At 40.5% G+C, this 14,369-nt stretch overlaps 1 protein-coding gene across 1 annotated transcript; it reads right to left on the bottom strand.

The window, feature by feature from the left end:
- Window positions 1–410: 410 nt before the first annotated feature.
- On the bottom strand, window positions 411–12,645 carry nemp1 (nuclear envelope integral membrane protein 1). Its single transcript, XM_079558829.1, has 9 exons — window positions 12,517–12,645; window positions 11,792–11,910; window positions 11,029–11,245; window positions 10,876–10,948; window positions 6,249–6,342; window positions 6,058–6,172; window positions 2,877–3,106; window positions 2,368–2,540; window positions 411–682 (listed from the first exon to the last, which is right to left on the bottom strand). The coding sequence occupies exons 1-9, from the start codon at window positions 12,623–12,625 to the stop codon at window positions 526–528; spliced, it is 1,287 nt and encodes a 428-aa protein (XP_079414955.1). The 5' UTR covers window positions 12,626–12,645; the 3' UTR covers window positions 411–525.
- Between the last annotated feature and the right edge of the window lie 1,724 nt (window positions 12,646–14,369).

Raw genomic sequence — 14,369 nt, 5'->3', positions numbered from 1 at the left:
TGGAGGAACAAATTTTATGTAAAACGCAAAAAAAAAAACATTCCTTGGTTAAAGTTGAGCTTCTTTTGAATTGTCGACTTCACAAACAATACAAAGCAAAAGGTATTTTAGTACATAAAGAACATTGAAGGAATTGCAAAAAGTCGAAACATGTATCAACCAATTCAAGAGGTTCTGTTAAGATAAGCAACAGATCCATATCCCGCAGCTCCAAACGTAGAGCAGAGATGAGTTCTTTATGAAACCGATGTCTCTGGTGGAGAAAAACCTTTCATACAATCTAAAAAAAACAAGTTTCCGCACACACAAGCGCTTTTCCATTCCCAGTAGTTTCACACTAATTTAGCAAAATATAAAACCCTTTAGCTACGTCTTGAAAACAAAATCCAGCGTTTTCCCTGACGACGCAATAATCCACCACACAGACTTGCTTTAGGCCGACAAAAGTGGTAGCAATCGATGTAAATGTTCCTACAGGTGAAGTCTTTAATGGCTTAACACCCCCTCCCTCCAAAGTCAGTCACTTTAGATCAAGGGCGGACGTTTTTCATCAAAATCCTCCTCATCGTCGGTGTCGAAAATGTCATCTTCGAAAAAGGACCCCCCGAAGCCGTATTCCTGCGAGTGCATCGACACCTCGTTTGGCATGAGGTGAGACGTTCCCTCAACGAAGTCGGCAAATCTGTAAAACAGAGGCAGCAGCAGTGGGTTTGGGAGCGTCGTGATCATGATTATCAGGTGTAGGTGCAGAATATAGCAGAGCCGTGGGAAGATGTTTTAGTTAGGGGGCGCTGAGGGGCAAAATTTACCCCCAAAATACTTTTTCTGTGCATAAATCCTATTTATCAACCTCTTAACTCCCGCCTGAGCCGAGAGCATTTTCTCCAGTTCAGCTTTACCCAAATCCTGTAGGCCAGTGTAACGCCTCATTTGAAAGACCTACAAAACTAAATGGATCTTTTTCCTCACATCAGATTATTTTTCATCACTTTTGTTGTTGGGCGGTCATCTCATTTTTGTCAAATTTTCGTCCATTTGTCATTTTTTTCTACATTTTTTGTCACTTTTTTGTCAAATTATTCTCATTTTTTTGTTAAATTCTTGTCACTTTTTCGTCAATTTTTTCAAAAAAAATTCGTAAAATTTCTCACTTTTTTTTGTCAATTTTTTGTCATTTTTTGTAAATTTTTTGTCACTTTTTCGTCAATGTTTTCTCCGACTTCTTCCGACTAAAATTGGACTAAAACTAAATCAAAAGTTTCTCATGAGACTAAAACTGTGACTAAAATGTCCAGATATTTTAGTCGACTAAAATAAGACTAAATAAAAATGAAAAGGAGAGACTAAAATCATCCAAACTTCTATTGAGCGTCTGAAAGAGCCTCAGATCATGTAAATTCTCTGCCAAAGGAAGAAGAAGAAGATCTTTATTTATATAGCTCCTTTCACAGACATGGTCACAAAGCGCTTTACATGAGACAGTTGTACATTCACTCCACACTCGGTGGTGGTAAGGTACGTTTGTAGCTTCAGTTTCCCCTGGGGGAGCCCGACAGAAGCGCTTTTGCGACTACACACGACCCTCTGACACCACCATACATTCACTCACTCACATCATTCATCCTGGCCTATTGTGCATGTTTTTAGTGGTAGGGGAAACCGGAGTCCCAAGAGGAAACCTACGCAGACACGGGGAGAACATGCAAACTCCACACAGAAAGACCCTGTCAAGGTGGGAATCGAACCCGGACCTTCTAAGCTGTGAAGCGAGAGCGCTAACCACTGCGCCACCGTGCAAGGATCAGCTCTGAGCTTTGTTCATGTGGAGCAGCTCCATGAAGCAGAGGAACAAGATTAAACATGATTATAATGAATATTATCAATGCAAAGTCGACCAAATTAGTCTTAAATTTAGTCGACTAAAACTAAACTAAAATTTAAGATATTTTTTTGACTAAATCTCGACTAAAATTAAATTACATTTTAGTCAAAAGATAAAATATGTTGTCAAAATTAACACTGCAGAACTGGAGGCAGGAAAGCAAGAAGACGGTTGTCAAAACCCTTTGGCATTATCCATGTAAATAAAGGACTTTTACACTACACCTTTGTTGTATTGCTTTCCTCCACAGTTATGGTTTCAGTAGGCTTGTTTCTGCAATACTAAAAATAATGCCATTTACACAACATTCTGAGAGGGTGCCTCCCCACGGATGAGTGATTGAGAACAAAACATATGAAATAAGTATAATAATCGTCATACGCTTCAGTTGCTTCCTTTCTAAAGTGAGTTAAAGGGTTCTCCGAGTACGAGAAAGACGACTCAAAACAAGAAGGGTTGAGAATGTAATAATCTCTGGGCTTCACCTTTGTGGAGACTGCAGCCTGGACACAGTCTTCCAGGTGTTGAACTCTGGACTTTTGCAGTACTGCTTCAGCTCTTCCAGCGCTTTCCGAGTCTCCTCCTCCCCCTGGCGCTGATATTCCTCCTCAGTCAGCAGGCGACGCGGCTCCGGCTTCCAGTGGACAAACCGGCGCATCTTTCTGCACATTTGAACAGAGTTTTACGAGTGGGAAATGAATCTGCTGTCAGAGTGCCTTCATTTATATCATTTGGCACTTTTCGAAATGTGTAGGGAAGTTGATAAATGTGTGTTAAAGAGAAAAATAGATCATTTTTTGGAGCCAAACATAAGGCAAATTCTCAACACACACCTTTATAGTGAAGCTCAATGGAATATTTCCTGTTTACTGGCACCACAAACCAGTTTATTAAAGAAATATGTGAAAGGAAAGGCATGTTTAGCTACATTATGCACAGACAGTCCCACGTAATCCATCCAAGTAAGGGAAGTGCGCCACCTTGAGTTCACGACTTGCCTGCACAGTGAGAGCATCAATGTTAGTGGATACTCCAGGTTTTTGGCCAGCACCAGTGCAACGATGATGGCAAACGCAACCGGCTGGATTTGAATCCCTGCATAAATTAGGAGCAGCCCGAACAGCTGCAGGGTCCAGGACAAGATGTGGATGCTCCTTTCATCCACCAGGGGGCCGTATCGATAACACACGGCAAAACTGATGAATCCCACCAAGGCCACGTAACCTGGACACAGCACGTCAAATTATTATGAGGTAATGGAGTTTTTTTCTTCTTTTTGAAACTCAGTTTGGAAACGTTTAGTTCAGAATGAGACTGATCCAAGTCCATGCCCTCGGTAGATTGTGATTACTTAACCTCTTAACTCCCACCTGAACGGATCCCAATTTCTCCAGTTTGGCTTTACCCAAATTCAATGCAGAGGTACTTTCTAGGTGTTCACAAAAACACCCCTGAGCTTGCTCTGTACGGGGACATGGGCTGAAACCATGTGGAGTGAGGCATGTTTGTGACACGGTTATGGAATAGATTTATCAATATGTCTGACACACGACTGTCCAAACACATCTTTAAATGGGACCTGTCTAATAGATACATTTGGAGTGAGCAGATGGAGAACATTTTTGTTGATGCTGATCTCCAGTTTATTTTTAGAAGCAAGTTAAGATGTAATGTTGGAGAAATTAAAAAAGTCCACTTTGTAAAGTATACACTTAAATGGTTAAAGGATGTCTTGTTAAGCCAAAGTTGAGAACTTATATTTTGATTAAAGATAATTTTGGTCCTGAGCCCTATGTGACCCTGAACCTATCTAGAGGTCAGAGGTCAGTCTGTGCTCAGCTGAGGTCCGGGATTCTGCCCCTGGCACTGGAGACGGGACGATTTCACTCGGTCCCAGAGGAGGAGCGGACTTGTTGTTTGTGTCAGTTCAATGATGTTGAAAATGAATTACATTTCGTGTTTTATTGTCCTTTGTATCATGAACCGAGAAGGCAATTATTTTGTAAACTGTCTGATGTTGCTGTACGTTTGTTTGAAATCTCCGATGAGGAAAGGCTTAAGTTTGTTTGTTCAAGTATCAGCCATTTCATTTGTCTAAGTTTATGTTAGGCGCTTACACGGAAGAGGACACTCTTTGTTTAATGTTTTTCTGATGTCTGCCTGCATTTGTGTCTTATAAGCCCATGCGGGCTGGGCACCTTTAGGTGCAAGACACCAAATAAGAAATAAACTAAACTAAACCCAAATCTTAAAGGTTCTTGGGAAAAAAGCACCAAAACAGCCACAAAAAATTAGAAGAAAACAAGGATGTAAACGCAACAAAAAAGTGACAAAAATTCAACCAAAAAGTAACAAAAATTCAACAAAAATGTGACAAAAAGAAAAAAAAAAGGTGACAACACAGCAACAACACGAGGAAAAAGATCAGTTTTGTGGGTCTTAGCTTTCAAATGAGGTGCTACACAGGCCTATATAACAGCCAAAGAGGACAGAATGCAGTTGGTTTAGGCGGGTGGTAAGAGGTTAAAGGAACAGGCCACCGTTTTTACATACTGAGATATGTTGTTACCTTAGCTTATACGAGTTGATGTATAACTGTCTGGTCTTTGTGCGTACACTCCGTCACGCTAATGTTGTTAGCAGTTAGTCGCTCCCAGCAAAGGTGTAGCTCCAAACTGGGGTGAGTTAGAGGCCACCAAGCTGTTCCACGTTTTCTATTTAAATACAGGTATGTGAGCCTTTACATGACCCAAGTCTAGTTACACAAAATGTCTATTGTCTAAGCGGATAAAAAGGGGCACTATATTGTGAGGCGTATTAATACCTGGAGTACTTCGACATCCGCGCTGTAATATTGTCAAAGTACTCCAGGTGTTTTTACGTCTCATTATATAGTACCTCTTTTTATCCACTTAGAAAAGACTAGACTTGGGTCATGTAAAGGCTCACGTCACTGTATTTAAAGGGGCTAGACGCAAGTTAGTCATCTTATACTCACTACTGCCACCTCAGGTCTTAGGCGTAACTGCAGCTTCTATATTAAGCTCGTGCATGACGGCACTTCGGACCCGAATTAACACCTTTTTGAGGACAGTGCAAGATTTTAGAGGCAGTTGTGGTGAAAAGGTCTGAGCTCATTCTAAACATTAGGACATTGCTGGAACATGTAGGGGGATGAAAATACTTAGCTTTAACATTTTTAAAGTCAATAAAGTCCCTTTAAATAGTTAAAAGTAATAGTCACCTCAGTTTGGAGCTATACCTTTGCTGGGAGAGGAAAAATTCACAACATTTGTGTGACTGAGCGCACGCACAAAGACCGAACAGGTACACATCAACTTGTTTAAGCTAAGTTAACCTCTTACCACCTGTCTAAACCGAATGCATGCTGCCCTCTTTGGCTATAGGTCTGTGTAACACCTCATTTGAAAGCTAAGACCCACAAAATTGATATTTTTCCTCGTGTTGTTGCTGTGTTGAGTCACCTTTTATATGTTTTTTTTTTTTTTTTCACATTTTTGTTGAGTTTTTGTCACATTTTTTTCAAATTTTTGTCACATTTTTGTTGACTTATTCTCACTTGTTTTTTTTTTGTTTTTTTTGGTCACTTGTTGATTGACTTTTTGTCACATTTTTGTTGAATTTTTGTAACTTTTTGGTTGAGTTTTTGTCACATTTTTGTTGAATTTTTGTCACTTTTTGGTTGAATTTTTGTCACTTTTTTGTTGAATTTTTGTCACTTTTTTGTTGAATTTTTGTCACTTTTTTGTCACTTTTTTGTTGAATTTTTGTCACTTTTTGGTTGAATTTTTGTCACATTTTTGTTGAATTTTTGTCACATTTTTGTTGAGTTTTTCTCACTTTTTTCTTTTTTTTGGTCACTTGTTGGTTGAGTTTTTGTCAAATATTTGCTCAGTTTTTGTCATTTTTTTGTTGCGTTTACATCCTTGTTTTCTCCACATTTTTTGTGGCTGATTTCGCTGCTTTTTTCCCAAGAAGCTTTTTGATTAGGGTAAAGCCAAACTGGAGAAAATGGGATCCGTTTAGGTGGGAGTTAAGAGGTTAAGAACATATCTCAGTATGTAAAAACCATGGCCTATTCCTTTAATAACTCTTTAACTTGAGACTATTGCATCACAAAGTACACATGCATAACGATAAACACAGAACTGTACCTAGTGCAATGTGCCAGTGTTCCTTGAGGATCGTTTGGAGATTCTTGTAGACGAGCTGAATGGCATACACCGAGAACGACCAACCACCAGCGACTAACAGGTAGAACGGGCCTTTCTGTCAGAGGCGCAGGAATGTCAATGCAAAAACTTTCAAACACATGTTGTTTTAAAATGTCACACTATTCGCTTACCTTTGGCATAAAGCGGTACAAAACAAAAAAGAGAATGAGGAGCGATGCGATCATCCCAGTGCTCACACCGGCCGAGTAGTAGAACTTCTGACTCCTGTGATAAAGAGCGAGTGTTACATCAGAGCAGAAGATTAGTCAAGGAGTCACAATTGACCTTTCGCAAAATCACGCCCCAGAACGGTCATTGTCCAGTCCTACCTCACAGCAACTCTTACTACTAGAGATTCCCTCTCTCTCTCGCCGCGTTTCCACACTGAGATATGTTCTTAGACGAGTTGATGCGTACCTGTCTGGTCTTTATGCGTGCGCTCAGTCACACAAAAAGACCAAAGATGTTATAATTTAGCCTCTCCTCCTCTCCTCTATGGGGGAAGTTAGAAAGGACCAGGCTCTTCCACGTTTTCTCCATTTAAATAAGCTTACGTGAGCAGTTACATCATGGGTGGCCAACACGCGGCTCTTGGCCAATCAGAGTGCGGCTCTTTGCATGATTGGAGATGTTTAATACAATGCGGCTCTTTGCAAAATAATAGGTAAATATTTCCCATAAACTGTAACAGTCTTTCACCAAAAATCCAACGATCGTCCTACAGACCCTGTTTCCATCTCTACACATGAATGAGAGTCTGTATCTCTCTCCTTTTCGAGGCGGCGTGTAAAAGGTGCCCGTGCAGCCTCACTCAAAGCGGGATGTAGGTTGAACAACAGTCAGGCAGATCGTGGCACTGGGATCATCTTCTGTGCTTTTCAGATTTCTGATCAGCTACTCTTTATTTGATGTAATTTGGCCTCATATTCACAGAAAAAGATCAAAATTAATGTGAATCTAATGAAGCTCATGATGCGAAGCGCGACATCGTAACGCGGAAATACGAAAAGTCATGACTTTTCTTTCACATGTGACTGAAACTGTAACAGATGCAACTTAAAACAGACTCTCAGTCGTCCAGAGGCTCCTGGTTAAAGTTCATGAACTTTGTGCAGCCGAGAGTGCGTCTCTGCACAGTCCAGTCAGGATGAAGCTGCACAGAGCCACAGACCAGGGGCTGATCAGAGGAGGGGGCTCAGTGGGCAGGGCCTCACATACAAACACACCCCAGCGTTAAAAAAAAAGAAAAATCTAATTCTGTCTCAGTCAGAGCAGAAAGCACAAAATTTCAGTTAATATACATGTATTTCAATCTTGGTGAGGAGTAAGACCATTCAATCTAACACAATTATAAAAATAAAAAAAAATAAAAAGGCCAGGCATAAAGTTATAGTTTATTGTGATTAAATAAAAAGGTCACATTCTATTTAATCACAATAAACTACCACCCCGGGGTCTCGCTAATGGTCGGTGCCTTTGTGGCTCTTCACGGGATCAAGGTTGAAAATTTCGGCTCTTGGTCTCTGACTCTTTGGCCACCCCTGAGTTACATGATCCAAGTATAGTCACACAAAATTAAAACAGGAAAAAAGGAGTTCTATATTGTGAGGCGTAATAACACCTTCGGAGCACTTCAACTTTACTGTGCGGACGTCGAAGTGCTCCTGAGTATTATCACGCCATGCAATAGGTGCCTCCTGCATGACGTCACGCCAACTAAGTGACTCCATCTTGACGGGACACATGCTAATGAACTCCAGATAAACTCACACCAACGTTTCATTTAAAATCTACATTTCAAATCCGCTGACATGCCTGAAACTTGTGGCGCAGTTGGATGCAAATTAGTGGTGTCACAATTTCTCATGTCTTTACTCTTTTAATGGGGTCCCACTGTACTCGGATATGCATATCTCCAATTACTAGCCTATTGAAAACTGCTGTAGCATAGAAGGATCTACTGTCAATGTGAGATTTACTGTTCATTAATCTGTGAAAGAGCGATCTATACAACAAGCTGGGTGTCCAATTCAGTGTGTTTTACAGTATTATTAGCCTGCTGGTTTAGCAAAGTGGCAAGTAACTTACTCACGATGTATTCGATGCCCATCCTGACTCAAAATATCTATATGCAGAAAGGCTTTTATGCTTTAAAGGAATAGGCCACCGTTTTTACATACTGAGATATGTTCTTACCTAACCGTAGCTGAGTTAATATATCCCCGTCTGGTCTTTGTCCGTGCGCTCTGTCACGCAAACGGAGCACATACGCAGCCTCTCCCACATGTCATATAGCTCCAAAAAGGCTCACGATAGAAGCTACCAAGCTCTTCCACGTGTTCCCTATTTAAATAAAGTTACGTGAAGTGTTTTCATGCGAAGTATATTTACACAGAAATGTAGCATGTCGATTTTATAAGCAGATAAAAAGGGGAACTATATTGTGAGGCGTAATGATATGAGGAGCAAAACGTCCGCGCAGTAACTCCTAAAGACTTCCCCGCTCACTTCCGTCAATAGAAGCTGCGTGACTTATACAGAGCCTTTTACAACAAGCAGAAAATATATTTTCGGAAAGTGCTGGCGCATTCCTACCTCATGGTCGAGGTCCTGAGTCCTGTGTCGTCGTCCGGGGTGAGTTGGAAATCTGTGAAACATTACTACACTATATACTTTCTGCTTGTTCTCACAGCCCGGCACGATGCACGTAAAAGGCATCGTTCACAAGTTATCGACGCTTCTTCAACTGTTCTCTGCGAGCTCTCTACAAGTCACGCAGCTTCTATTGACGGAAGTGAGCGGGGGAAGTCTTTAGGAGTTACTGCGCGGACGTTTTGCTCCTCGTATCCTTACGCCTCACAATATAGTCCCCCTTTTTATCTGCTTATAAAATCGACATGTTACATTTCTGTGTAAATATACTTCGCATGAAAACACTTGGTAGCTTCTATCGTGAGCTTTTTTGGAGCTATATGACATGTGGGAGAGGCTGCGTATGTGCTCCGTTTGCGTGACAGAGCGCACGGACAAAGACCAGACGGGGATATATTAACTCGACTAAGGTTAGGTAAGAACATATCTTAGTATGTAAAAACGGTGGCCTATTCCTTTAAATGATTTTCCTGTGTATGAAGACGGAAAGTCGATCAAGTAACTATGTACTATGTAAATATCGCCAAACTCGAGTGCAGGTATGTTGACCGAGAACTTCACGTCAGTAAATAACTCGGCCGGAAGCGTGTGTGGGTCTGTAATATCCAACCATGACAGTTTGTTTGCGTATGGAAGTGCCGCATTTCCTTGTAAGTGAGTTGATAGGTTAAAAAAACACTGCATAATTGTGTGGAATCGCGAGCATTTCTTGTCACGTGAATGGGAGATGCCTATATAGTATTAGCAATATATTTAAATAGGGAAAACATGGAACAGCTTTGTTGCTTTTAACTTCACCCCGTGTGGCCCCATAGAGGAGAGGAGGAGAGGCTAAATGCCAACAGCTTTGGTCTTTTTGCGTGACAGAGTACACGTGCGTACCTGTCTGTTGTGATATGTATTGGAACTATAGGCGGAGTGATACACTTGGCTATAGTACCAGCCACAATGCCATGAGTTGTCTGTTCCCATATACACGGAAGTAAACACACATACGTTAACCTATCTCCGAGCCTCATTTCTAAGTATTAAAGAATACTTCACTGTCTGGACCATCTTTGCATCCCACCTCCTGTAAGTGCTCACTGTCGTTGTGTCCTTGGGCAAGCGCGGGAAACCCCTTTGAGTGCCTAATGTAGGTGGAAATGCGCTATATAAGTTGAGACCATTGACCATACATTAAATGTATTCCTCCACAGCGCATTGCATACCATTTTGCCTCGATCTGGAGGATATTTCACTGGTATTGCACCACAAAGAGTCACTAACACGCGTCTCCCCCATCGTGGGGGCGGGGCTTTTGCGAAAGATGAATTTAACAGGTTTATACATTTTTTTTTACAGTACAAAGCAACACAATGTCCATTCACATCAACTGTACTCTAGTAAAACTAATTCCGTGGCCCAAAGTGGAGCCAACAGCCCTATGGCTAAGAGTAAATTGGCTTGTTGCGCTAGTTCCTCTGAGCTGAAGTTGTAGGCGCTAGTACTTCCTGTCCGTATTAATTTCCATTAAGATGAGCTTAGACCTGTTCGAATCATCATATTTTCAAGAGATTCTGTGGTGGACAGCGAGTTCCTGGTAGATGGTCACTTCCTGCAGGTAAACAAGTTGCTGTACAGTGTAAATATTTCAGCGGAGGAGACGTCTATGTTTATAAGGATCAGTGAGTTTGTCTTGAAGCTAAAGGCTAACATTAATTTCATGCATTATACTGTACAATTTGAAATAGTGGCTAAAATATAAACTAATCTGCATATAAACCATCATTTTTATCTGTATTTATTTTGATTCATTTTTTTTCATTGCATGTTAGCCTTTAGCTTCAAGACAAACTATTAATCCTTTATGATCACAGATGTCTCCTCTGAACTCGTTCAAGATTTGAACACACAGTAAATGATATATGATCTACCAGGAACTCACTGCTAACCACGTAATCTTTAGAAAATATGAGTATTATTCCAGCAGGTCCGAGCTAATCTCTAGGATTAGGAGGAAAAGAATACAGACAAGAAGTACTGGTGCTCACAACTTCAGGTCAGAGGAACTAGCATAGCCATACCGTGCAACAAGTAAATTACCTTAGCTGAGAGTGAACTTACTTGCTGAGTGAATCTGCAAACAGGAACAACATGCCTCCCATGAAGAAAACCAAAAACAGATAAATATCAAATCCTGCCAAAGAAAGAGAGGGGTGTTAAAACATTTCTGAACGTTGTTGAAAGTGTGGCTTATACACCTCGTGCTGCTCATACTTCGCATCGGCTTCACGGTGTATTGAGTTCCATCAGTTGGGTCGACTTTTAAGCAGGTCTTTTTGCTGAAGAGGTTAATGTTGACCGAGGTCTCGTTGTGCGTTTCCCGCAGCCAGCTCTGAACCCAGCCCCAGACGCTGAAGCGCTCCAGCTCCTGCAACCGCTCCTCGTCATCTACAGTGTGCACCTTGAAGGGCTTTGAACTCCACACTTTTACCTGAGGACACAGTTAGAAGGGCTGTTAAACTGCTATTGGCAGCGGAGGGGGGTCCAAAGAACAATTAGACAGAACACAGATTGGCACAAACAGCAGCATGAACAGACAGCAAAACAAATACAAGCATAAGAGAAACAGCAACAACAAGACACACAATACTAACTAAAAATAACACAGAAGACAAAACAAACAGAAATGCTTCATCAGCCACCCACAAACTTTAGTTAATAGTCAAAGCATTAATGGTTAAATGTTATACTATATGTTATTGACAGATTTATCGAAGAGTTTGGGATGGAACGTTGTCAATTTAACGCTACAATACAGATCCTTCATGTCAAGGGAAATCCATAGATTACTTTAGCTAAAACAATATTTAAAAAAAAAAAAAAAAAAGAAGAGGTGTCCTGGTCACTACTGGTAATTACATCTGAACAGTGTAGTGTCCAAACGCTTTAACGTGAACCGTAAGCCCAGTTTTCTTCATGTTTAATACTTCATTTGTTCATTATTAGGAGCGTACCAGAAATCCCACATTGACCATACCTGAATCCTGGTCCATGTGTGCTTCCATGAGGCCACTATCGTGTTTTGGTAACAGAATAACTTTGACCCGGTGAAAAGTTTTACTTCACCATCTTTCAGATCCACTGGAGACTTTGTGCCTGAGAAACACACACATTATATTTATTATATATTATCAGTTTTCGCTGACGTAGCCTTTTGGATGAGAGGCGAAACGTTCGAGACTTCATCCACTGAGTACAGAAGACTACTTGAATACTTTCATTGAAGATGGACAACTCCTGTACGACTGAGAGCTTACACACACATAATATTTATGACAGGCAGATATTCCGCTCACTGCATAACACTCCGTATTTGACAAGTGGTACATGTAATAAAGTAAATGTTATTTTGAGTGACCCGTCTTTTCCCATTTAATTCTTCTTGAGAAATGAAACCATAACTTTGGTAAATACAAAGGGGCGGGACTGCACTAGTTTGTACTCGACAGAAATACTTTCGTTACCACGAAACATTGTTTACCGAAATGGAAATATCCTTGTACTGACGGCGTGTGTGTAGGCTGTGTTTACCTACAACTGTGTTACGCGTCAATATAACACTTCTGAACCTGCTGCAGCCAGTTGTACAGGTTTCAGGAGAAGCTAACGTGTGTTAGCACGTCTGTGGAGTCATAAAGCTGAGACGCGACTATGTGCGTTAAGCATGAAAACAGGCCCTATTGTTTTCCAACACGTCCTTACCTGCTTCCTGGTGAGATAATTGTGGCAAGCAATACATAATAAATAGGAAAATAAACAGCTTTCCAGCCATACAGTGGAAGTCTGTTATCACTTTCATGCATCCCGCCATGACGACGCTGTGACAAGGCTGTGTCCCGCCTCTTCCGGCGCCTCCTGCTGAGTGACAGGCTGTGCAGCCAATCACAGAAGAGGACCAACGAACTCATCACATATCCAATGACATCAAATGAACTTTTTTAATGACTGAAACAAAATGGATGTAAGAGTCATTGTATGTCAAGGGATTTGTGTTCACCATATAAACAAATGAACTTGCTTGATAAAAAAGAAAATTATAATAATTTTCCTCTGGCAGTTTTAAACCTATGTGTCCAGGTAGAAGCAGATTCAGAAACTTTCTGGGACACTGTATAAGGAAGGAAGGATTGGTATTCCTCACAGGGAAAATCAATGGGACGCGAGACAGAGGGCGGCAGAGCACAGCTTTCCTCCAGAGTGTGGCTGCCTGGACTGAAATGGACAGCATTGAGATGTTGAGACGTAAAGAAGAGAGAATCTCAAGATTGCCATTCCATGGTCGCCTACGTCACATGATATGGCACTACGAGAGAGAGTGTGTGTGTAGGCCATAGAATTATATACAAGGCCCATCAATAACATGTGGGCCTACGCTATATGTTTATCGTTTTACAAAGAAACACAGTTGAGAATCATTCGTAGCCTCTATATTATGAATCACTTATGAGGAAGTGTTCCAAAAGAAAGTGTTTCAAACCTAAAGATCATTAAAGTTGAGCACAATTCATCTTCAGCAAGTACAACAATGAAAGTACATCACATGCCCAAGTTGTATTAATTCTTAATCATGAACATATGCCATGTTATGAATTAATTATTGTTTGAGCTTTCAATGTGGTGTTTGGTTGACATTTTCCTACTGAATCAAAAACCGCTTGCGTAAAGAATTGGTTAATGTTGTATGGTATGGTAAACAGGTTATTGCAAAAAAATACTTTGAAGACAGTCAGATATCTAATGTCTACTTGAGCAACTTATAAGACTAAATATATAATAATAGCTTCAAACTTAATAGATTTTTTTTTACTGTGTGTCTGCATGAAAAGAAAAAAGTATGTTGTTTTGTCCCAACATTAGAAATACAAGCAAACTTTGCCCAAAAAAGCATATTTTGTTCTGAGAATGATATGTTTGACAGATTACTATGGGCCAACTCAACTTCACACAGGCCACAGGCTAATATTTGTCTATTATGCCATTTTCTTACCACCTACTTAATTGAATAAACTTTAGGCTGAATTTCTGGGACTAAACCGGGACTATTATATACCAGAACTACCAGTACTAAATATTCAACAGAAACAGTCTTTGTTCCAGACCAGGTCATAACGAGAAAATGCTATTCTAGTTAGTGAAGCCAATACCTTTTCTTCTGGAGAGTCATTATTGATTACCTTTTATGCATTTTTGTTGTATTTGAGACAAAATTGCCTAGTTTTAAGTAGAACAGTTGTGTAGTCTATGGCTCTTCTAGTTTTTTCTGTTGTGTTTTCTAATCATTCATTGTTAATTCAGGACTGACACAATTAAGGTCCATGTGCTACAGCCTAAAACAATAATAATTCTACATTTTATTTGTTAGACACCTTTCAAGAAGTGATACAAGAATGTAGACAAAAGAGAAAAAGACATTTAGCCCACAAACTGAGAAGTCTGTCTGCCAGAGCCACCTTATCCAACAGGCTAGCAGGGGCTGGAGCCCAGGGGCCGACCACAGTCAAGGGCCAATCAGAATAAAGGGGAAAAAAAGAAAAAAGAAAGAGTGATTAGTTGAT

Source organism: Gobius niger, assembly GCF_951799975.1.
Source record: "Gobius niger genome assembly, chromosome: 6".
NCBI classification, from domain to species: domain Eukaryota; kingdom Metazoa; phylum Chordata; class Actinopteri; order Gobiiformes; family Gobiidae; genus Gobius; species Gobius niger.
This window is presented reverse-complemented; position numbering and strand designations above follow the sequence as displayed.